This window comes from Rhinatrema bivittatum, chromosome 6, assembly GCF_901001135.1.
Source record: "Rhinatrema bivittatum chromosome 6, aRhiBiv1.1, whole genome shotgun sequence".
Lineage (NCBI taxonomy): Eukaryota > Metazoa > Chordata > Amphibia > Gymnophiona > Rhinatrematidae > Rhinatrema > Rhinatrema bivittatum.
Genome location: NC_042620.1, coordinates 177,421,250 through 177,446,712, shown reverse-complemented (window position 1 = coordinate 177,446,712; position 25,463 = coordinate 177,421,250). Strand labels below are relative to the sequence as shown.

General features: G+C 46.8%; 1 protein-coding gene and 1 long non-coding RNA gene across 2 annotated transcripts in view; one reads left to right on the top strand and one right to left on the bottom strand.

Annotated features, from left to right (window-relative positions):
* LOC115093851 overlaps window positions 1–10,739 on the bottom strand; it is a 70,111-nt gene extending 59,372 nt beyond the window's left edge. Inside the window, exons 1-2 of the long non-coding RNA XR_003857425.1 lie at window positions 10,533–10,739; window positions 9,707–9,802 (exon numbers count right to left, since the gene is read on the bottom strand). This is a non-coding gene — a long non-coding RNA (uncharacterized LOC115093851). The remainder of the gene's footprint in view (window positions 1–9,706; window positions 9,803–10,532) is intronic.
* Window positions 1–25,463, top strand: part of NME9 (NME/NM23 family member 9) — a 316,239-nt gene that overhangs the window by 258,873 nt on the left and 31,903 nt on the right. The window contains exon 13 of the mRNA XM_029606189.1: window positions 11,745–11,852. Coding sequence (XP_029462049.1) covers window positions 11,745–11,852 — 108 coding nt within the window. The remainder of the gene's footprint in view (window positions 1–11,744; window positions 11,853–25,463) is intronic.

Genomic DNA, 25,463 nt, shown 5'->3' with positions numbered 1-25,463 from the left:
ACCCTCCTAAGGAAATCCCTTCACCAGAGCCACAGCCACTGGCCCCACAGGGAGAGCATCGGGGCCCACAGCAGCACTTGGCACACAGATGGGCAGAGTGCAGATTTAGGAAGCACATCTTTCCTCCAAGAACCACACTGCTGGGCATGCCAGAAGAATATGTAGTTAGCCTGAGAGCTGAGGTGATACCTGCTATCTTGGAATTATATGAAGAAATCAAGAGAGGATCTGGATCCGGTCATGGAAAGGTCCCATGCTGTACCAGACTTCACCAAACTATTGTCCACTGTGCATTTCATGGCATCTGGCTCCTTTCAAACAACAGTAGGGGTCGTCAGGGGAATGTCCCAAACCTCTTTTTCCTCGCTGTCTGGGCCAGGTCATAACAGCTGTACGTGTCTACATAGCATTCCCTCATTACAGGTAGAACTTGATGGAAATGAAGAAAGGCTTTTATATCATTGCCAACTTTCTCAATGTTCTGGGAGCTATCGACTGCACTCACGTAGCCATCATCCCACCCCATTGCAGGGAGATCTAACACAACAGAAAGCTCTTCCACTCCATCAATGTGCAAGTGATCTGTGACATTCGACTGCATCTCCAACATGGTGGCCAGGTACCCAAGAGCCGCACATGATTCCTTTATATTTAGGCAATTTGTCCTGTTTGAAAATTTTGAGTATGGCCTCTATGGTGACAGTTAACTCGTAGGTAAGATACATGCATTTTTCTCTCTTTCCTCTCTGGCTATGTCTTTCCAGTCAACTGCACAGATACAGGGGGCTATGAGGGATGTGACAGCATTGGGTACATGACAAGTGGCTTATACAGTTAGGTCTACAAGCGGCAAGCCAGAGCCCAGCTTGCTCTCTCCATCTGGAGAGGCCTGCTAATGTTTGATGCCCAAACAATGCGCTTGCCACAAAGCTTTGTACACTTTCTATGAGTTCACTTTAAACAATAGGCTTTTCTAATCCTCCCATTTGGAGCAGTTGAAATCTCACTTGTTAATCACAACATTTTAGTATCCACACTCAAGGTCTCCCAGATCAGGTGTGCTCTGTTAGTAATCGATCTGCCAAGATGTCAGCCACAGTTTGTCTTGACCATCACACTGGTATAACAAGCTGTGGGCTGTGCATTTAGGGCCTAGCATATTCACTGTGTCAGGCCAAACAAATGTGTCTTTCTGGAGGACATACTACAGAACAGCCAGGGTCTTGCACAAGCATACCACCAGGTGATGTTTTGCTGCTGTGACATATGTGGCAGCTGTCATGTACTGCTTCAGTGTTAGAAGAATGCTTCCAACGTGTAGCGATAGCTTGGTAGTGAGTGACATGCACACATTTGGTAGGAACCCCAGATGTGGTTTCCATTTCTGGAAGATCTGACACAACATAATCAAGTGCTATACTGTTCTTAAAGGATCACAGAAAAAGGCACCATGGACTTTGATTGGGCAAAAGGCTCACTCTAGCTAGAGCTTAGCTTCTATTGTCTTAGAGCAGGCTCTGGCTTGGCAGCAATATCAGAAAGTTATGGTGCTGTGATTGATGCAGCCCTTCTCTCTTTGCCACAGGAGATTTAGGATACAGTTGCAGGACCCGGCTTCTCACCTCCGTTGCTATTCCCAACATGGCGGCGAAGAAGAGGTACAATGAGTACTTATGTTCTCCCCGCAGTGCCATAGAATGCACCTTCGGGATTCTGAAAAGTAGATTTCGCTGTTTGGACAAAACGGGGGGAGCTTTAATGTATGCCTCACCCAGAGTAGACAAGGCTGAGAATCTGAAAGCTGCCTTAGGAATAGGATGCTATCATGTCTTCACATGTTTTGCAAAGTTACCTCTGAAATAGGTCAGAGTAAGTTGGGTGATGAATATAACAGCACCCACATGTCACCTAACAAAAAAGGTTCCTTTAATTCAACCCACTCGAAGTACTGACATACGTGACGCAATAATGTATTTTCCTAGGACAAGCAGGATGGTAGTCCTCACTAGGGATGTGAATCGTTTTTATGACGATTTAAAATATCGTCCGATATATTTTAAATCGTCAAAAATCGTTAGAGCCGCGATACAATAACAATTCCCCCGATTTATCGTCAAAAAATCGTAAATCGGGGGGAGGGGGAGGGGAAGGGGGAGGGCGGGAAAACCAACACACTAAAACAACCCTAAAACCCACCCCGACCCTTTAAAATAAATCCCCCACCCTCCCGAACCCCCCAAAATGCCTTAAATTACCTGGGGTCCAGAGGAAGGGTCCCGGTGTGATCTTTTACTCTCGGACCTCCGATGCGTTGTAGAAATGGCGCCGGCGCTACCTTTGACCTGTCATATGACAGGGCAAAGGTAGCGCCGGCGCCATTTTGTTTTTTTGTCCCCCGACGGCAGGAGCATAGGAGATCGCTCCCGGACCCCCGCTGGACCCCCAGGGACTTTTGGCCAGCTTGGGGAGGCCTCCTGACCCCCACAAGACTTGCCAAAAGTCCAGCGGGGGTCCAGAACGACCTCCTGCAGTCGAATCGTGTTGCCGTACGGCCGGCGCCATTTTGCGCAAAATGGCGCCGAAAATGGCGCCGGCCGTACGGCAACACGATTCGACTGCAGGAGGTCGTTCCGGACCCCCGCTGGACTTTTGGCAAGTCTTGTGGGGGTCAGGAGGCCCCCCCAAGCTGGCCAAAAGTCCCTGGGGGTCCAGCGGGGGTCCAGGAGCGATCTCCTACCGCGAATCGTTTTTCTGTACGGAAAAATGATTCGCGTGCAGGAAGTCGTTCCCGGACCCCCGCTGGACTTTTGGCAAGTCTTGTGGGGGTCAGGAGGCCCCCCCAAGCTGGCCAAAAGTCCAGCGGGGGTCCGGGAGCGATCTCCTACACTCCTGACGTCGGGGGACAAAAACCAAAATGGCGCCGGCGCTACCTTTCACCTGTCATATGACAAGGCAAAGGTAGCGCCGGCGCCATTTCTACAACGCATCGGAGGTCCGAGAGTAAAAGATCACACCGGGACTCTTCCTCTGGACCCCAGGTAATTTAAGGCATTTTGGGGGGGTTCGGGAGGGTGGGGGATTTATTTTAAAGGGTCGGGGTGGGTTTTAGAGTTGTTTTAGTGTGCCGGTTTTCCCGCCCTCCCCCTTCCCCTCCCCCCCACTGGACCCCAGGTAATTTAAGGCATTTTGGGGGGGTTCAGGAGGGTGGGGGATTTATTTTAAAGGGTCGGGGTGGGTTTTAGGGATGTTGTAGTGTGCCGGTTTTCGATTTACACGATTTACACGATATTTAAAAAACCCAAACTGCGACGATCCGATTCCCTCCCCCTCCCAGCCGAAATCGATCGTTAAGATGATCGATCACACGATTCACATCTCTAGTCCTCACATGTGGGTGACATCATCCAATGGAGCCCAGCATGGAAAACTTTTGTCAAGGTTTCTAGAAGCTTTGACCAGCACACTGAGCATGCTCAGCCTGCTGCTATCCACGCGTCCATGCAAGGTCCCCCTTCAGTCTCTTCTTTTCTGCAGTGCAGTTGTCTCGTGGTTTGTGGAGCTCTTCCATTTTTTCTTATTTTTCTCAGCAGATTCGGGTTTTTCCCAGTTGTCCTCGTCGGGTCCCCCTTCGCGGTCAGTGCCTCCTCGGTGTGGTAAGTTATTATTGCCTTTTTTCCAACTTTGTGGTCGATCCCTGACTCTTCACCTCACAGTGACTGCCGGTCATTGACCACATGGCGTCACCACATGGATTTTTCATGGTGTTGAAGGTTTTCAACAGCGCCCCCCAGTGTCTGCGGGCCATGTCCATCACAGATCCACATGAGGTTTGCATCCTCTGCTTGGGGGCCTCGCACAACGTCCGTGGGTATCATCTGGGTGACCAGATGACCCCCAAAGGCCATTGGACACATCTCAATAAGACGGAGAAACTTTTTGGGGCCCCAAAGTCTGCTCCTTCTACGCCTACGTCGGCTCCATTGATGCCAAGAGGTCACGGGGCGCCTCTCAACATGCTTCCCCTCACTGTCCTCTCGCCAGTACTTCTAAGGATCGTGGGAACAGTGATCGCTCCTCAGTGATTTCACCGCTCTCCCGGACATCGGGATTCTCCGCTTCCTCAGCACCGGGGAAAGACCGGGCCAAAGACCAAGGGAGATTCCGCAAGCATCGCCACCGGTCGCCATCGATGCACGGCTCCGGTCTCGGTGTGGCATCGGCGACTGCCGAGTCACCACCGAAGCAACACCGGCCATCGGAAGCCCCATCCTCTGATGCTTCCAGTACTCCTAGGCATTTCCCCACCGATATTGATGCTGGGCATCGTGCCACCTCAGAGACCTGAGGAAGGTCGGTGATGCCTCATGCCCCTCCCTCAGTCTTGGCCACTCCGGGCTTTCAGGAGGAGTTGGACCACAGGGTGCAGTCCATTGTGCTCAAAGCCCTCCAGAGCGTTGAGTTGCCGGTGCCACAGGCCCCCATACCGGTTCCACCGGCCCCCATACCGGTGCCCAAGCATCCGCCATCAATGCTAGCATCCTTTCTAGAGCAACTGGATGTCTTCTTGGGCATTCTTCCAACACCACCGGTGCCCAAGGGACCCTCGGTTTTCCAACGGCCACCAATGACTTCCACCGGGGTGATTCCGGTTCTTGGGTCCTCAGAGGAGGAAGATGCGGCCAGTACCATGTTCCCCAGGCCATGGTTCCCTGAGGCTTTGCCGGGCCCTTCTGGCCTACCGTGACCTCCGATCCCCTCGATCTCAGGGGAACTGTCGATTCCCGTGGTGCCCTCAAGGCCTCCAAAATCGTTGGCGTCCAGGATTGATACCCATCACGGATCTCGCCCATGGCACGCTGGCTGGTCCCATTGAGAAGGAAGGGCCTTAATATTCTTGGGGTGATGACTCCACAGATTAGTCGGGGCAAGACCACAGGGAACTTGATGCTTTGGGCAGTAAGGTCTTCCAAGGCGCCATGCTGGTTGTCTGCATCGCCACCTATCAGCTATACATGACCCAGTACAACCGGAACCTCTGGAAATGGGTCCAGGACTTCACCGAGGGCCTGCCTCAACAATAGCAAGAGGCACTCTTGGCCACTGTCTTACTGGATCTAGAGGCTGGAAAGCATGTGGTGCATTCTACTTACAATGTCTTCAAGACTGCGGCCAGCATAGCCGCTGTGGGCATCGGCACCTGGAGAATGGCATGGCTCAGAGCCTCTGACCTTCATCCTGAAGTCCAAGAAAGGCTAGCCAACCTCCCCTACACAGGTGAAAATCTCTTCGGGGATAAAGTCCAGGATGCAGTAGAATAATTGAAGGACCATCATGACACCCTTCAACAGCTTTCTGCTAGCCCCTCTGACGCCTCGTCCTCGGCCAGGAAGTCCTCCAGGCCGGGATCTCAAAAGCCCTTTTACAGGCAGAGGAAATATTATCCTCTGGCCTCCAGGACTTGCATGCCTTGCACCAGCTCCAGGGGCCGCCCTCGCCAACAGGGAGAGCCTAGGCCCCAACTGGTGCCCCAGCAAGCCCCGGCCACGGGTTTTTGACTGGTGGTGAGGGAGCGGAAGTCAGTTGACCATACCCCTAACGCTGGATCCCCCAGTAGGAGGCAGGCTCCTTGGCTTCGTGTATCACTGGGAAGAGATCACGTTGGACCACTGGGTCTTTACTATCATCCGTCAGGGGTACCCTCTAAACTTCAGTTGGCTCCCAGAGGCCTCTTCCCCATGTCCATCATGGGGTTCACCCACCCAGCAGGTCGTACTTCAAACTGAACTCTCCGCCCTCTTTGTAGCATGTGCAGTAGAACCGGTCCCTCGCATCCGCAAGACCGAGGGTTCTATTCGAGGTATTTCCTCGTTCCCAAAAGGAATGGTAGCTTATGCCCCATCCTCGACCTCAGGCATCTGAACAAGTTTCTCGCAAGAGAAAAATTCAAGATGGTCTCTCTGGGCTCACTGATTCCACTCCTCAGATCAGGAGACTGGCTCTGCTCCCTCGATGTGAAAGAGGCTTATGCTCACATAGCCATTTTCCCCAGCCACTGGACTTACCTCCATTTTGTGGTGGGGAAGGCCCATTACCAGTACAGGGTGCTGCCCTTCGAGCTGGCTTCAGCCCCCCCCCCCCCCCTGCATTTTCACCAAATGCCTAACAATAGTGACAGCCTGTCTCAGGTATCAGTTGGTACATGTCTTCCCGTACCTAGACAACGGGTTGGTCAAGAGTGATTCATGCGCAGGGGCCCTGAGTGCTCTGACCCTGACTGTGCAGACGCTGCAGACTTTAAGGTTTGTTATCAAATATCCCAAGTCTCATCTCTGTTCGTCTACCCAGCTGGACTTCATAGGAGCCAGACAGGATATGACACAGGGGCTCTCACTCTCGCCTCACTGGCCACCCTTGTCCAGAATAGCCAGCAGGTATCCGCTTGCCTTTTGCTCCGTCTGCTAGGCCACATGATGGCTTCTGTCTATGTGACCTCTCTCGCTCGTCTGTGCATGCGGAGGGCTCAGTGGACCTTGCAGTCCCAGAAGCAACAGGCCTCCCAAGACCTTGAGACTCACGTCGCAGTCAGGGATCCTCTGCGAGGGTGTCTTTCCTGGTGGGAAGATCTCTCCAACTTGGAAAGGGGACTTTCCTTCCAAGTTGCTCCATCTCAGGTGATCCTCACCACCGAAACCTCTCCTCAGGGCTGGGGATCCCATGTGAACAGTAGCCACATGCAGGGTCTGTGGACTGCCTCCGAAGCCCACTGTCAAACTTCCTGGAACTTCGGGCGATCCATTACGCCTTGTGGGTGTTCAGAGACCAGTTGTCATGCAAGGAAGTCCTGATTCGGACGGGCAACCAAGTAGTGATGTGGTATATCAACAAACAGGGCAGCATGCCTCGTTCCTGCTCTGTCTGGAGGCGGTGCAAGTGTGGACCTGGGCCCTGTCACAGGGAATATCCCTGCGAGCCACGTAACTGCCGGGGCATCTGAACGTACTGGCAGACTGCTTTACCCACTCCATCCAGCTTCACGAGTGTTCAGTCAACCCAGAGGCAGCGACCGAGCTGTTTTGCCGGTGGGGTATGATGGATGTGGACCTTTTCGCCTCCCCTCACAACTACAAAGTGAATAAGGTCTGCTCCCTGCTGTCAGGGGGCGGGCATCCGGCCTGCGATGCCTTCTCCCTCCACTGAGGGAGAGGCCTACTATATGTGTACTCGCCTCTTCCTCTCCTCTTGAAGACATTGCTGAAGCTTCAACAGGACAGAGGGATCATGATACTTGTGGCATCCTTTTGGCCTCCAACAGATCTGGTTCCCACTTCTGCAGGGACCTGTTGGTGCAGACCCCTATGCGGCTGGGGACGGCACCCAATCTCATCTCCCAGAATCAGGACACCCTTTGCCACCCGAACCTCCGGGCGTTGGCTCTGATGGCTTGGATATTGAGCGCATAGTCCTGCAGCCTTTGGCACTCTCGGACTGCGTCTCTCAGGTATTGGTGGCATCTCGGAAGCCTTCCACCAGGAAGTCCTACAGCTTAAAGTGGAAAAGATTTTCCATCTGGTGTGCGGGGCATGACTTGGATTCTCTCTCATGTACCCTCCTCCAGCTGTTGGACTACCTGTGGCACCTCTCCGAGACCGAGCTTCAAACCAGCTCGGTCAGGGCTCACCTTAGTGCTGTCATTGCGTACCATCGGGATGTTGCTGGCACGCCTGTTTCGGTGCAGCATGTAGTAGGCCGTTTCATGCGGAGCCTCCTCTAGCTGAAGCCCCCTCTTCGGCCTCCTGTGGTATCCTGGGACCTCAACAGTATCCTTGCACGGCTCATGCGCCCTCCCTTTGAGCTGCTGCAATCCTGCAAACTGAAGTTCCTCACCTGGAAAGTTATATTCCTGGTGGTAATTACTTCAGCTCATAGAGTCAGTAAGCTTCAGGCTCTAGTTACATAGCCACCATACACGAGGTTCTTCCACGATTATGTGGTCTTGCGTATGCATCCTAAATTTCTGCCCAAGGTTGTGACTGATTTCCACCTCAATCAGTCCATCGTTTTACCTACCTTCTTTCCAAGTCCTCATTCCCACCCAGGGGAACGGGCTCTTCATACCTTGGACTGCAAAAAGGCCTTGGCTTTCTATTTAGATCGCACTGCCAGCCATAGCTATTTGTGTCCTTTGATACTAACAGGCTCGGAACGGCGGTGGGTAAACAGACCTTGTCTAACTGGCTGGCGGATTGCATTGCCTTCTGCTGTGCACAGGTAGGCCTTCCACTAGCCGGCAGAGTAAAGGCTCACTCTACATGGGCTATGGCACGGTGGTGGCTCATTTGCGTGCAGTCCCTGTTGTCAAAATTTGCTGACCCGCAACCTGGAGTTCTCTTCATACGTTTGCGGCTCATTACTGCTTGGTCAAAGATGGGCGTCAGGACAGTGCCTTCAGTCAATCCGTCCTGCTCAACCTGTTCCAAACATGAACCCAACTCTTCCTGTTCGTGCCTCTTCTGGGAACCAGACAGTCCCCTACCAACCCACAGCGCCACAGTTGTTGTGCCCGTTGGCACCTTGTTTAGGTGCTGTTGGTCTCTCCTGTTAACAGGGACAGTCTAGAACTTGGTATTCACCCACATGTGAGGACTACCATCCTGCTTGTCCTAGGAGAAAGCGCAGTTGCTTACCTGAGGTTTTCTTCTAGGACAGCAGGATGTTAGTCCTCAGGAATCCCGCTCGCCTCCCCACGGAGTTGGGTTCTCCTTCCGGTTTGTTGTTTTATTTTTTCACTCGTATTTTTATCTATGTTACGAGACTGAAGGGGGACCTTGCATGGACGCGTGGATAGCAGCAGGCTGAGCATGCTCAGTGTGCTGGTCAAAGCTTCTAGAAACTTTGACAAAAGCTTTCCATGCGGGCTCCATCAGACGACATCACCCACATGTGAGGACTAACATCCTGCTGTACTAGAAGAATACCTGTTACAGGTAAGCAACTGTGCTTTGCGAAAATTGCCTATGCAAAGCAGTAGATAGGAAATTAGCCTAACCATGCCCAGTTTTTTGTTGTTGTTGTTTTTTTTAATCGCAGGTGCTATTTCTGCTATATTTATAGCAATTTGATGAATCTAGGCTTAAGATTGTAAACCCTCTGGTGATAAGGAAATACCTACAGTACCTAAATGTAATCCACTTTTGAAGTGCCAAAAAGCAGAAATTAAATAACTAAATAAATAAAGATAAAGTAAAAACCCATGGTAGGCTCAGCGCTGCTTATTACATCAGCCTCTTGAGTGTTGGGAACAGCAGAAATAAAGAACTTTGGCAGTCAAATGCAGCAGTCAGAGTAACTAACTCAGCAAGATGCCTGCACCACACTGATTTCTCCCTTCTCTTGTATTTCTATATAGAGGGAGCTGGTCCATTGTGGCAGGTTCATGTGTATCTCTGCCCCCCCCCCCCCCTTTGTTTAAAATTTGGAAATGATTGGTGGTCTTTCAGTGCATCCCTAACTCTTATTTTGGCTATACAAGTGTTTCCCATGTGTACACTGCCTGTACAATATTTTTGATAATGTAACCATGCCTTGGGCTTGAAAAAGTTGGGAAACTCTATCCTATAAGTTAATATCCTACAGACAGTGAAGAAATTGAAGCTATTTCAGCAATACAATACAAAACATACCTCAAAATCAATCATGAAGTACTTACAGGAAAGAAAGATGACAATTTTGGAATGGCTTTCATAGTCCCAGACTTGAATATTCATGAAAATCTGTGGGGAGTGCATGCAAGGATATGCTGGAGCTATAAGAATTTTTCAAGGAAGAGTGAGAAAAAAATCCAAAAGCAAGATTAGAAAGACTTAGTTGGCTACAGAATTCATTTGACAGCTGTTATTTCTGCCAAAGGAAGTGTTACAAAGTACTGACTAGAAGAGTGTCCAAACTTTTGCACATGCTATATTCATTAAATTACTTTCAGTCTGTTAAAATCAACAGATAAATAGTAATTTTGTATTAAAAATTGCATAAAAATGTTGTTTAACTTTGTGTAATATAAGGTACAATACTAAATCAGAGTTTACAAATAATTCCTAACCTCAATAATCTCTATAACCATATAAAGGATTGATTATTTTAAATATAATTTTACAAAAATACCATTTTATTCCAAAATACAAAATTCATATTACAAATTACAAAATATCGCATATATATGCAGACATGTATACATTCCAAAATCTATAACTTCTGGAATCTAAAATCACAAAATGGAAATGATCACAACCCACCATTCATCCACTCTCTACTTAACATTCACATAACAAACATAAAAATCACAAAGTGTTATACCTATGTTAACAATACATTTCTATCGAGTTTGTCACAATTTCACCATTTATACTCAAACCAAAATTTTTTTAAATTCACAATACAGCCTAAAGATAACAGATTTCAACATTGACTTCTAACTACTTTCCATAAGGAGACTAAAAGTCTATGTTGTGTTCCTGCCCTCATGGGCAGCCTCTTACCTTCTCTCTGCCTGTCCCGCGGCCTGGAGGCTGCAATCCCCGGTCTTCCTTGCGGCTGGAGCCACTCCTCAGTCTGCCCTCTGCAGCTTGAAAGCTGCTGACAATGCTGGGCCTGTTCCTCGGCCCCGCCCTGCTCTTCTGCATTAGCAGCAGGATGGCCGCTGGCCATGGTCCTGCACAACTTCCTGCTTCCTGTTCCTAAGGCATGGGCCGTGCCTCTTCACAAGATTTAAAGGGCCCGTGGCCGGATATGCCCCGGGCCCCACCTGATGACTGTTTCCTGTCTCAGCCCTATAAAAGAGCTTCTCCCACACTTCTGCCTTGCTTTGCATTGGAGTTACTTGCTCCTGGAAGTCTCATCTTCCAGCGCTCCATCAGGTCTTCGTTCTTCGTTGGAGCTCCATGTCTCATCTGCTTCCTGTGTTTGTGGCTTCCTGATGTTCCATGTCTTCATGTCCTGAGTATAATGGTATAATCAGCTGAACTGCGCTGAAAATTATTCAGTTTTGCTTTTTTAACATCAGTCCAAAGGTCGCTGTATGTGGGAATGTTCAAAACGTTACTGCAGATTTTGACTGGTAAAGTATAGTTTACTTTACGATTAGTAAAGAGTAACATTTGAGTTATGAATAATCGTTCAAATATATATTTTTAGATTGTGGAAGAGCCATGCCTATATAATAAAAGAAGTGCTTAGATCTTCAACACACATGTGATCATCTCCATACATTATATAACATTACTTCAGATAGTCATAACATCTTAATTTAATTTCAGCACCAAAATAAGTTAAGATTGTGTACTAATTTTCCTTAAAACAGCATTAGTAATATGAGTGTGTCTTTTTTGTCCTTCATAATCATTGAAATCTCTGTGTAATTGCAAAGCTATTTTTATTTGTCATATTTATAATCAATGCCATTTTTAATAAACTTTCATTTCAAGGCTTCTTTGACTGAGAATTTGACTTTATGTCCAGTCTATGTTCAAATAATTTAACCATCTATACTATATTTTATAGAATTCATTTTTGCTGTCTTTACTGAAATAAATGTTTTTCTGCAGGTAAGAAAGCAATAACATCTTTCTTACAATATTTTGTGTTCTGTGCTGGACTTGTTGTCTCTCTTTCTAGCATTTATTTTTTAGCACACAACACTACTTACAATTAGTAAGTAAGGTTAATTCAAAGCTTTTCTTTTGTATTCTCAGTGGACCAGTATTAGCACTAGCCCTGGTGAAAGAGCATGCTGTGGAGCACTGGAGGAGAATTCTAGGTCCTGCAAATCTTGCTGAGGCCATTAATAAAGCACCAAATAGGTTTGTGCTAACTTTGTAAAGGTTTTAGTGTGCCAGTACATATATAGTTAGATAGACTTGGCTTTCCTTTTGCCAAGAACTTTGAATTTACTGATGCATTCCAGTAGCAGACTACCTGACATTTTGCTTACAAGCAGTAAAACAGAAGGAAAGAACTGAAATGACAACAAAATTCCTGAAAGAGTGATTTCACTTATTTGTGTAAATGTCTTTAGATATCCATGTCAAAGTTTGTCTTCAACTAGTGCAGAGGTAGTGTCATTTTATGCAGTTCAAAAGATAATGTCATTATAAAGGAGTTAAACTCACACGGGCGGATTTTAAATGCCCTGCTCGTGTAAATCCGCCCGGATTTACGCGAGCAGGGCCCTGGCGCGCCTATTTTGCATAGGCCGCTGGCGCGCGCAGAGCCCCGGGACACGTGTAAGTCCCGGGGTTTTTTTTAAGGGGGCGTGTCGGGGGTGGGGCCGAATGACGCAGCGTTTCGTGGGCGGGCCCGGGGGCGTGGTCAAGGCCTCCGAACCAGCCCCCGGGTTGGATGACGGCGCGCCAGTGGACTGCTGGCGTAGATTTACGTCTGCTTCTAGCAGGCGTAAATCGAGGGACAAAGGTAAGGGGGGGGTTTAGATAGGGCCGGGGGGGGGTGGGTTAGGTAGGGGAAGGGAGGGGAAGGTGAGGGGAGGGCGAAAGAAAGTTCCCTCCGAGGCCGCTCCAATTTCGTAGCGGCCTCGGAGGGAACGGAGGCAGGCTGCGCGGCGCGCGCAGGCTGCCCAAAATCGGCAGCCTTGCGCTCGCCGATCCAGGATTTTATAAGATACACGCGGCTATGCGCGTATCTTATAAAATCCAGCGTACTTTTGTTTGCGCCTGCTGTGCGAACAAAAGTACGCGATCGCGATCTTTTTTAAAATCTACCCCACATTGTCCTATCACATTTAGTTTTTGTTTTTTTTAATATTTTTTTTATTGAAAATTCCAAATCTCATGTTTGCTCATAAACAGTAGATACCTAGAAATTGGCATGGTTAACAGTAAAGAAAACAAGCATTACATATGAGTGTCAGTAGGTAGAACAGAAACAACCAGTGAATATAAATTGCAACAATCAAACGTTACATGTTGCTGTATGCCGATAATAACACACAGTCAAACTCGGGAAGTGCTCAAGCTACTGCAAATCAGGTACTATTAAACTATAGCATACTGGTAAAAGATAATACAAGGGTTAGCATACGATAAAGTAAATTCCACCAATCCCTGAAATGTAACGCAAGAACTTTAGATCAGTAATCACTGTGATCGTGATTTCCCTCCCCCCTGCCACCCTCACCCACCCCTATTAGCTCTCAGTAGGTAATGTAATGAATAATGGAACATCACCTTGAACATAATCAGAAACAGAAACATAGTCTCATAGTCTCATCAGGAAGGTCCAGTAAAGCTGACACAACGAGAAAAACAAAAATAGCATGAAAAAGAAAATGTGGATAACAGGAAAGAACGGGGAAAATAAGAAAGAACATGATGGCGTCTCGGGATACATGTTAATACTTGGTGTCGGGAGATCCAGCTCTGATGTTCATGGTCCAATGTAAGAACCAGATGTGAGTATGGCCGTGATCATCTTATGTAGCGGGATGGAGAGTAAGGAATTTTGCCTTGATCTCAACCAACTACAGCTTCAAAAAAGGGTCCCATAAATTCTTAATGCTGTGCTGTTTATGTATGGTAGCTATCTTAAGCAAAATAAAGTCGAAGGTGGCTAATTTAAGCATCTTATGCAACCAGTGTTGATATGCTGGCGCTTCCACAGAAAGCCAGACTGACAATATGGTCTGCTTTGCCATTAGAGTCGCTAGATCAAAGAAGGCTCTTTGTGTTTGTTGGAGACCATCTGTGTAAAGTTAATTTTCCCAAATAACCATATCTGTGGGAGGTCAGGAATGTCACATACAAAAATCCTGGTACTTACGGCTCTTATGGCTAGCCAAAAATCATGAACTTTAGGGCAAAACCAGAAACAGTGCAGATAATCCCCTTCCGAGATCTCACATTTCAAACATAACGGAGAGTTACAAATATTTAAATGGTAGGCTTGTTGCTTAGAATAATAATATTGCCAAATGTATTTAAGTTGCAGTTCACATAATGCAGAATTTATTGAAATTTTAGGTATTCTTTTCAGATATTCCTGAATGTCTGAGTCCGTTAGACCTAGAGTTGTATATTTCTCGCATTTCTGTATTATGACCATGTGGTTATAGGCTAGGAGTTGCGTCTTTAGAGCTTTCACAAGGTGGGAGCATTTTGGCTTGCCTTGTGAGGGGCCAAGCAAGGTGGCTTCCAAGAGACTGGATTGGGCCGTGTGAAAATCAGATAATCCGTGCGATAGTACATAATGCCTAACTTGTAGGTAGGCATAAAATTCGGAGCTTTGAACCCATATTTGTCTTGTAGGTCTTTAAAACTGTACATATGACTAGTAGTACTATTAATTAACTGTCCTATAAATTTTAGACTGTTGTCTGCCCAACCACGAAATATGGAGTTTTGTATTCCTGGAACAAATTGTGGGTTGCCGCAGATTGTAAGCAACGTTGTCACTTTACACAAAATACACCTATAGGCTCTTAGGCAATCCCATGCTCATCTACTGGGCTCTAAGATTTAAAAATGTCTCATTTTCGCTGGGATCAGTTGCATGGGAAGTTGGATTAATCCTGTAAGGTCTAGTTCCTCAAACCAGGCACGAAGGTGTGTTATAGAACATAAGAACATAAGAAATTGCCATGCTGGGTTCATCAAGCCCAGCATCCTGTTTCCAATAGAGGCCAAACCAGGCCACAAGAACCTGGCAATTACCCAAACACTATAAGATCTCATGCTACTGATGCAATTAATAGCAGTGGCTATTTCCTAAGTCAACTTGATTAATAGCAGTTAATGGACTTCTCCTCCAAGAACTTATCCAAACCTTTTTTGAACCCAGCTACACTAACTGCACTAACCACATCCTCTGGCAACAAATTCCAGAGCTTTATTGTGCAGTGAGTGAAAAAACAATTTCTCCGATTAGTCTTAAATGTGCTACTTGCTAACTTCATGGAATGCCCCCAAGTCCTTCTATTATTCAAAAGTGTAAATAACCGAGTCATATCTACTCGTTCAAGACCTCTCATGATCTTAAAGACCTCTATCATATCCCCCCTCAACAACAAACTCAGCAAACCAGTCTTTGAAGTGTCTCAACATACAAATTAGATTATATTTTTTAAAACCTGGGCACGCTAAACCCCCATTTATTAAAGGTTCATAAAGATAACTAAGTACTTTTCTGGCTTTCCGTCCTTGCCATATGAACGTTCGAAAGAGTCTATGGAGTTCTTAAAGATCCCGTTTGTGCAACCACACCGGTAACATTTGAAATAGATATAACCAGCATGGAAGTTTATTCATTTTGAATAGCTGTATCCTTCCAGAAAGTGAAAGGGGTAAGTTGGACCATCTGTTTAATCGTTCCTGGAGGTTCTTCAGCATGGGCTGAATATTACAGCGGTAAATCTGGTGGATAGCTGGAGGAACCCGAACCCCTAAATATTTGAGATGGTTATCTGACCAACGGAGAGGGAAGTTCACGCCCCAACTCTGTCGCAAGTGACCAAAGACAGACTTGGCCTCCGACTTCTCCCTATTTATTTGCAGCCTAGAAAAGGCTCCAAACCGTGTTTGGTGAGCCAAAACTGGTGGGAAAGAGAGCAGTGGATCAGTTAGGAAAAGAAGCAAGTCATCAGTGAATGCCGCTATTTTGAAGGAGGTGCGAGCTATGTCTAGCCCTTTGATAGTTTTGTCTTCCGCTATAGCTCTCAAAAGTGGGTCCAAAGAAAGAACATATAGAAGTGGGGATAAGGGGCATCCCTGCTGAACCCCCCGTTGAGGGGTTAACGATTTGGTAATGGAACCGTTAACCAGTAGGTGGGAGGTGGGCTCATTATAAAGAAGGGATAAGTAACGTAGCACATTGCCCTCGAATCCATATCTACCCAAAACTGAGAATAAATAAGGCCAAGCTACCCTGTCAAAGGCCTTTTCCGAATCAAAACTTACAGCAATAGACTCTAAATGATGTGAGGTACGGAAGGCCATTGCAGTTGTTAGATTTTAGAGATGTGAATCGTGTGATCGATCGTCTTAACGATTGATTTTGGCTGGGGGGGGGGGAAGGGAATCTGATCGTCGCGGTTTTGTTTTTTTAAAAATCGTTTGGCCAGCTTGGGGGGGGCCTCCTGACCCCCACAAGACCTCCTGCACTCGGGTCGTATTGCCGTATTGCCGTATTGCAAAATGGCACCAGCCATATGGCCGGCGCCATTTTGCAATACGGCCATACGGCCGGCGCCATTTTGCAATACGGCCCGAGTGCAGGAGGTCGCTCCCGGACCACCGCTGGACTTTTGGCAAGTCTTGTGGGGGTCAGGAGGCCCCCCCAAGCTGGCCAAAAGTCCCTGGGGGTCCAGCGGGGGTCCAGGAGCGATCTCCTGCGCTCGTGACGTTGGGGGACAGGAACAAAAATGGCGCCGGCGCTACCTTTTGCCCTGCCATATGACAGGACAAAGGTAGCGCCGGCGCCATTTCTTTTAACGCAGCCGTGGCCCGAGAGTGGAAGATCACACCAGGACCCCCCCCCCCCCCCCACTGGACCCCAGGTAATTTAAAACATTTTGGGGGGGTTCGGGAGGGTGGGGGATTTATTTTAAAGGGTCGGGGTGGGTTTTAGGGTTGTTTTAGTGTGCCGGTTTTCCCGCCCTCCCCCGATTTACGATTTTTGACGATAAATCGGGGGAATTCCTAGTGTATCGTGCCTCTAACGATTTTTGACGATTTAAAATATATCGGACGATTTTTTAAATCGTCAAAAAACAATTCACATCCCTATTAGATTTACTATGTGCGAACTGGTCGATCTACCTTTTACAAACCCCACTTGGTGACTTGAGATTAAGGAGGGGAGATCTGCGCTTATACGGGATGCTAACACATTAGCTAATAATTTGAGATCACAATTTAATAAAGATATAGGTCTGTATGAAGCTGCTTGAGATAAATCCTTACCCAGTTTTGTTAATATAGAGATGTAGGCTTTATTAAAATCTGGTGGAAATGTACCATGAGATAGACCGTGTTGAAAGAAATTACACAAAGGTCCAGCAATGTGGTCTTGTAATATTTTAAAATAACTGTAGGAAAGCCCATCAGGCCCTGGAGCCTTGCCCGTTTTGCTCGCCTTAATCACTGCTGTTAACTCAGACGGTGAGATTGGTTTGTTTAACAGGGTTAGCTGTTGGGGCGTAAGTTGAGGTAAATTCAAATGTTGAAAAAACTGTTGTTCCTCTCTGTAGCCCCAACTCGATCCTCTGTATATAATTGTGCATAGAAAGATCTCAATATCTCCCCAATTTCCTCTTATCTTGTAGCCCAGCTACCTTGGGCTGTCTTTAATTTTTCTATATAGGTTCTATTACGTCAGGCTCTAATTAGAGTTGCTAAAGGTTTTCCAGTTTTGTTCCCATATTTAAAAAAATTATATTCCGCAGCCTGGAAGCTTTTGGCTGCCCTTTGTTGTAAGTAAGATTGTAGTTCCCCAAGTGTGGTATGGTAGTAAGCCATATGTTCGGCTAAGGGGTTATGAATCATTTGTTTTTTGATCTGAGCTAAATCATAACATAAGAACATAAGAAAATGCCATACTGAGTCAGACCAAGGGTCCATCAAGCCCAGCATCCTGTTTCCAACAGTGGCCAATCCAGGCCATAAGAACCTGGCAAGTACCCAAAAACTAAGTCTATTCCATGTAACCATTGCTAATGGCAGTGGCTATTCTCTAAGTGAACTTAATAGCAGGTAATGGGCTTCTCCTCCAAGAACTTATCCAATCCTTTTTTAAACATAGCTATACTAACTGCACGAACCACATTCTCTGGCAACAAATTCCAGAGTTTAATTGTGCGTTGAATAAAAAAGAACTTTCTCCGATTAGTTTTAAATGTGCCCCATGCTAACTTCATGGAGTGTCCCCTAGTCTTTCTACTATCCGAAAGAGTAAATAACCGATTCACAGTTTCTAATTGCAAAATTTTAGAATTCAAGATCTTATTTCGGGATCTGAGATAAGATATTATCTCCCCTCTCATTACTGCTTTACTTGTGTCCCAAAAGAGAAAAGGGTGGTTGAGATGCTGTGCAATGTTCGCGGCAAAAAGAGACCATTTATCCTGCAAGTACTTTTGAAATTCAGAGTTGTTTTTCATGTATGAGGGAAAGCGCCACCCTTGTGAGTGTGAAGCCTGACTTCCCATTTGTATATCTACCCAGATGGCTGTATGGTCCGAAACACTGGCTTGGCCAATGCCTGCATCTCGAATCAGTGGGAAAAGCTTTTGGTCCCCAAAAATATAATCAATACGCGATAATGTCTTGTGTGCTTTAGAGACATGAGTATAGTCTTTTTCCTCCGGGTGTAAATTGCGCCAATAATCCATAATGAGATTTTTGCAACATTTTGCTAATCAGGTGGGAGAAGAATCTTTTGACTAGGAAGATGCCATAAGAGATTTATTCAACTGGGGATCCATAATGGTATTGAAATCGCCAGCCACCAGAAGCCACCTTTGCCTGAGGCCTACAAGTTGGCCGCTGAGCTGATGGAAGAAATTGGGAGATGGTGTATTAGGACCATAAACATTACAGAATGTGTATTCTTTTCCATGTAGGCATCCCACAAGAATGGAGTATCGACCATCTGGATCATGTATTTTAAATGACAATTGAAAATTAATAGTCTTATTAATCAATTTGGCCACTCCAGCTTTTTTGCCCTTAGCTGGCGCAAAAGAAGCCTGCCCCACCCATTTGCGACATAATTTTTTACTTTCAACAGCAGTTAGATGGGTCTCCTGTAAGCACGCTATATCAGTTTTAATTCTTCATAAATGGCGAAGCACTTTCGCCTTTTTAATAGGGTTACCCAACCCGTTCACATTCAAACTAACAATCCGTAGTTTAGAAGAGGTCATTAGTTATGTGACTGGTGTACAAAAACAGTAATTTCCAAAAATCTGGCCCGAGAGTCCCCCAGCCTAGACTCTCCAACCCCCAACATTAATTGTAAACACCGACCTTCCTGACAGTACCATATATATATATGAGAATTCCAATGCACAGCAAACAGCATAAATAGCATGAGAGCTAGCATATAAACCCCCTTCCAACCCACCCCCATCCCCCCGCCCTTTTCTTCCCCTCTATTTCCCCAAGAATACATCACCAAGGTACCTCCCTGAAGCCTCAGGGTAGATCAAGAGTCACGGAAAAAGGATGTGTTGGGGCACCATCCAACCCCAAACAGTCCCACAAGGGAACTGCAGATAGTGCAATCCTGGATAAGTAGTTCTGTAATAAACTGATGATCAACCAGTCTAGATCGGTTCGGCTTTAACTCTAAAAAAAAACAAAACCAAAAAAAAAAAAAACAATCGGTTCCAAAGATGCTGTAATGTTCCTGGGCGGTTGAGGATAGTCGTCAGCATCTGGTCCCTTCATCGGTAGCCAGCTCCAGAATATAGGCCCTCGAGCATTGTAGCTGTCCGGCAAAACTCATGCTCTGGGATACAAAGGCACTAACAGTCACAGACCGCGCGCCCGTTGGCCCTCTTGAAGTCACTGTGTTTTGAACAAGAAACTTTAAACCTCTCCAACCGGGAGGCAGCGAACAGAAATAAAATCCTCAAAAACGATAATGCTAAGTAAAGCATTATCTATATGTCTAGATTATTCCATTTCTCCTTCTTCTTTTCCAATGTTTAAAAAAGAAAGTTTCCAGCCGTACATGTCCCTTCTAACGTGGGGCTCAATATGAAATCATCCAGCCTCCTGTCGCAGTGTTCATAGTATGGTAGGAGACTTTTATTACTGCTAATAAAAAGTTCACTCACCCGGGAGTCCTTCTGCGAAGGATTTCGCCTCGGCTGAAGTCGTGAAATGATGAACCGTTCCTGCATGCCAAATACACAGGGTCGCTGGGTTTTGCAGTTGAAAATGTATATTTCGACGATAAAGGTCCATACAAAGCGGACTGAATGCCTTCCTCTTCTGGGAGAGCTGTATCAAAATCCTGGAACATGCGAACTTGGTGTGAATGGTACACTAAATCCTTTTTTGCCCGAGCTGCTTGTAAGATTTTCTAGTTTTGTGACCAATTAAGCATTCGGACTATTATTAAACGGGGTCGGTTTTCACCATTCTGCCGTCGCCCCAAGCGATGAGCCCTATCGACATTTAACTTCCCGTCAAGATCAGGTAGGTGCAGAACCTCTGGGAGCCATTTTTCCAGAAAAGGCCCAAGATTTTGCTCTTCCAGCGACTCTGGAAGACCTACTATTCAGATGTTGTTTCTCCGCTCTCTATTTTCGAGGTTGTCCAACTTATCTGCACTTTCCGTTGTCGATTTCTCCTGGGCCTTAACTTTCTGCAGTAAGGCGGCATTTTCTTCTTCTAAAGTTATGATCAGCGCCTCCACATGGTCCATTCTCAGGGGGAGGTCTTCTAAGGTATTTCTGAGTTCCTGAAATTGTGCCGCTAAATCAGTGAATCGCGAATCCAGGGCTTGGACCACTGTGTCTGTAACTTGCATGATAAGATCATTTGATTGTTCTTTCGGTGGGGTGCCCATGGAGTCACTGCTATGAGGCGACGGCGTGTTGCGACTAGTTGGCAGCCCCATTTTGTCTGAGCCTTCCTTGCTTTTATCTTTTTCTTTTTTACTCCTCTCAAGGGCATATTAAGTTGCGACTTTAACATGTACTTATCTATAGACATGTACTGCTGCCTCTGGTTGAAGGAGAAATGGTCTCTTGTTCTCAGGATGTAGATGTTGTTGGATACAGGGGGATGGGGCCCGGAGCCAAACGAACTCACGTCTGTTCAGCTATACCACATCACGTGACCCCCCATCACATTTAGTCTTAAGGTTAAAGAAATATACTAATCAGAGTAAAACAAATTTTGTCATGGCTACCTCTATATTACTACTACCTGTATTAAATCCCAAGTCTTCATTTAAAATAGATTTCTCTGTGCTGCCAGAATTTGTCAGCGGGAGGTGGGAAGAACACTTCTTATCAGTGTGCTATTTCAACTATGTTTTGCAATAGCTGTGAATGTTTTGTGTAGAGAAAGTGACAGTATAAAAATAATAACCTAGATTTATTTGCATATATGTCTTTAACTTATCACAGCCATATCACATTTGTGTCTTCTTGTTTATGAATTATAACATTTCACATTAAGAGGTCAGTTTCCAAAGCAATTTAATGGATTTCAAGTGTTTTACCTGCGATAATCAGCTACCTGTTACTTTACAGCATGTGTACTTTTGGCCACATTGATCTGCAGCATTCTTGGAGGCTTGTTTGGTTAGGGGGAGAAAAAGTACACGTGCAGATGGCATTTTCATATGTTTGCACATAATTTTCCAGTAAAATTCTATCTACAGAAAAAAATGCAAGTGACCATGTGTGTTTTGTAACCCTGTAAGTTTCAAAGTAAAAATGCATACATATTTTCACTTTGAAAACTGGTACAAAGCCCATTGGTAAAAAGTATGTGCAATCTTTGTCTTTTGTAGGTGAGTAAGAGGAGCTTGAACTATATGCAGAAACGAGAGGGAGTCAATATAGTGACTTGAGAAGAGTGGTTATGAGTATAGCAACACTGGCAAAAATAAGCTGTGCAGCTAAATTCTGGATAGCTGTGCAGCTAAATTCTGGATAGATTGTAGGAGAGACAGATGGTTCACATGCTACCTATCTTTCCCTTTCTTCCTACTGTCTCCCTTACCCCCCCCCCCCCTTTCTGGCCTGCTCCCATCCCCCGGCCCCCTGTTCATTGTAATTTCCTCCTTTAACTGAGTTACTTGTAAACCGGCGTGATGTGCCTCACGAACGTCGGTATATTAAAAGTTGTTAAATAAATAAATAAATAAAATAGAAGACATGTGAGGAGCAGGTTGCAGTAGTCTTAAGCGAGAGTTGATGAGAAAGTGGATAAGGGTCTCTTGTAGTGTGTTCAGAAAGGAAGGGATGAATATTGGTGATACAGAAAAAGAAGCAACACATTTTGAATGTGTGTAGTGAAGGAGAGGAGTTGAACATGACCCCCCAAGGTTACAGGCTGAAGGGACAGGGAGGATGACAGTGTTATTCACAGAGAGAGGCAAAGGGGAAAGGAGGAAGTGGATTTGGGAGAAAAGATAAAGAGTTTTGTCTTGGCCATGTTGAGTTTAAGGTGGCAGTGGGAGATCCAGGCAGCAATATCAGATTACCAGGCTGAGATTTGGAATTGTATTCCTGTTGAAATTTCTGATGTAAAGAGGTAGATTTGGGAGCCATCAACAAAAATATGATACTGAAAGCCATTAGAAATGTTACGATCCCTGCCCACGGAGCTATTCTCCACGAGCAGGCCTCTCCACCTACCTGCTTGAATCGCTGCGCTGCTGCTTGTCTCCAACGCCGCAGGGACCCCCCATACGGCTGGGAAGTCGCCGAAGCTCATGCGGCCTGGTCCGCCGCACTGCCAGGTCCTGCCTCCATCTTCGCGGACCTGCCTAGGCCACCACCAAAATGCCATCCGCATGCGACCTGGAGGCCGCGCCCACCTGCATCTGTCTGCGGCCTAGAGCCACCACCGACCTGTCTTGCGGCAGGGAGCCGCCACCGAGGTCTTCCTAAGCGACAGCAGTAGGCCACTGCCGCTCCGACGTCATCCTGCGGCTTGGAGGCCGCCCCAAAGCCTACCTGTTCCTTTCTGTCCTGCGCGGTATAAGACGCCACTATCCATGGTCCTGTCTTCCTCCAGGGCCCTCCTCTAGGCGCCGGCGGGCGTCTCTTCTATGTATTTAAAGGGCCAGTAGCAGGAAGTGCTCGTGGCTCCACCGGAATCCACCTCGTCTTCATTTCCTGCTTCAGCCCTATAAAGGGATTCTTCTTCAGTCACTCCGGGCCTTCGGATTGGGTTCCACAGTCGTCTGTGTCTACTGAGCAGTCCAGGTCCTCCGTGGTCTTCTCCTGCTTTGACAGCTTCATCTTCATGTTCTTGATGTCCTTCGTCCAGGTCTCCAGTAGTCTTCTTGTTCCTGATGTCCTTTGTCCAGGCCTCCAGATGTCTTCAGGTTCCTGATGTCCTTCGTCCGTGTCTTCAGATGTCTTCATGTTCCTGATGTTTTTCGTTCATACCTTCTGATGTCCGATGTCCTTCCTGATGCCTTTGTCTTCGCCTCTGCCTCCATGCCTTGGTTCCCTGATGTCCACTTTCCTGGCGTACCGTTGTCATGGTCTGCGACTAGTCCCATGGGTGGGCTGTGTAGGGCACCTCACAATACAAAGTCCATCCTCTTCTCCGCAGTGCAACCCTCCAGAAGACTTCTGCTTCAGTCCTAAGTTTTTATCGTTGAATCCTGTGCTTGAATCTTGTCGCGGTCTTCAGAGCCTATTGCTAATTGCGTCTGTCGATGTCAAGACTATGTTTGAACCTGCTCTGCACCAGCGTGGTCCACGACCAGTCCCGTGGGTGGACTGTGTAGGGCGTGCCCCGGTGCAGGCCTCTTCAGTATCTTCGTCATGTTCCGGTATCAGCTTCCACTATTCCTCCTGGAGTCTGCTTCGAGCCCAGCGTGGTCCGCAACCAGTCCCGCGGGTAGACTGTGTAGGGCGTGCTGTGTCACAGTCTCGACCCAGCACTTTGGTCCCATGCCTTGAGCCTTTGTCTACAGTGTCCTCGCTTCAGCCTTCGTCTACAGTGTCCTCGCTTCAGTCCTCGTCTACAGTGTCCCCACCTGAGTCTTCGTCCCAAGTCTTCTGTGTTCCAAGGACTCCGTCTGCCCTCATCCTCTGTCCGGCCTGCCGCCTCTTGCCATTCCCAGCGGCAGGTCCGAAAGGGCTTGGAACAGTCGGAGGACTGTTCATCGATCAACATTGCATTGTTGGTCATCCAACAATGCAATGTTGGATGACCAACATCCAACATTGCATGTTGGATGTTGGATGACCATCATCCAACATCCAACATGCAATGTTGCATGTTGGATATTGCAGGTCCGGTAGAGGGTCAGACCTTGTATCCTTGTCTCCGCTTCAGCCTTGTCCTGCTCTTCGTTACCCATGCTCGCACCGGCTCATCTCCCACGGTGTGTCTTGGGGCTCCTCCCTGAGTCATGCCGTGGCCCAAGGGCTCACAACACTCGCTTCAGAAACGACCGTGCCTCCGCGCTCGTAATAGTAGCTGAAGGTCCCAAGCCCTCGGTTTGTAACAGCTGCCGGAGGTCGCGCTCGTAACAAGAAATCAGAACACTAAGGGAACAAGTATAGAGAGAGACAAGAAGAGGGCCCAGGACAGAGCCCTGAGGCCCAATAATTGATAATGGGATGGTAGTAGTGGAGGATCCACCAGAAGGAATTCATAGTTTTGGAAGAGAAGAAATTATCTGAAAGGGAAGATTCTCTGGCTGGTTTAAAAAAATTGCCAGATGCTATCTCTGCAGAGGATCTGGAAGAAGGGGAATGTCCGCTGAAGAGGATAGCACTGCCATGATCTTTTTCTTTCATAGAGAGGAGTTAGCAGGTTTGACTGTGCAGTCAGGTATGCTGAATAAAAAGGAAGAGAATACAGAGGAAGAGAAAAAAAGAGGAGCATCCTATGATGGTCAGTATAAGGAAGCATCCAAATCTTTTACCTTACATCAGGCTGTGATGGATCTGGAGTGGGTTTCTCCAGAAGCAAACTTTAAGGGAGGTCATACCCTGGCCAAATTGTATCCACTGATTCCACAACAAAGGGACAAGCTTTGGTTTCTGAAGGTGGGAGCACTAGTCTGTTCAGCCCAAAGCAAACTACCATACCAGTGGAAGGTGGAGCTGTGCTGAAGGATTCACAGGACAGAAAGATAGAATCTGTCATAAAGCAGGCATTTGAAGTTGCCAACATGGTGATACAGATAGCAGATTGTACCTGTATTGTGGCAAAGTCCGGATTCCATCTGGTGCACACTCAGGTGGACTGATTGAGTCTCTTCAGCTAGAAACAGGGGCAGCTTATTTAGTAGATGCCTCTTTGAGCTGGTGCAAATGGGGGCTAGGGGAGTGGCATCTCTGGTGGCTGCAAGGAGGCTTCTAATGGCAGCACAACTGATCTGTGGATTCTATTTCTAAAACTAATATAACAAAGCCGCTTCAAGGAACAGCAGTTGTTTGGAGAAGAGCTTGAGAAGATAGCCAAGACCTGGGATGAGTCTAAGGTACTTAGGCTCCTGAAGAACAGACCCAGGGGTTCTTCCTAGTCTCTCCCAACCCAAAATAGATTTTTGAACTCTAGAAGATTTAAGCAAGAGATCCCGGCCATTTGGTCGATATCAGTCCTTTTGTTCAGCAAAGAGAGGAGGTAGAGATGGCACCGTGGGGCAGTTGTCTCTTGATACTCCCAATGAAAATTTGGGGGCCAGTCTCCAAGTCTCTGTTCTATCAGAGCGGGGTCCAAATCACTTCCAATAATTGGGTGCTGGAG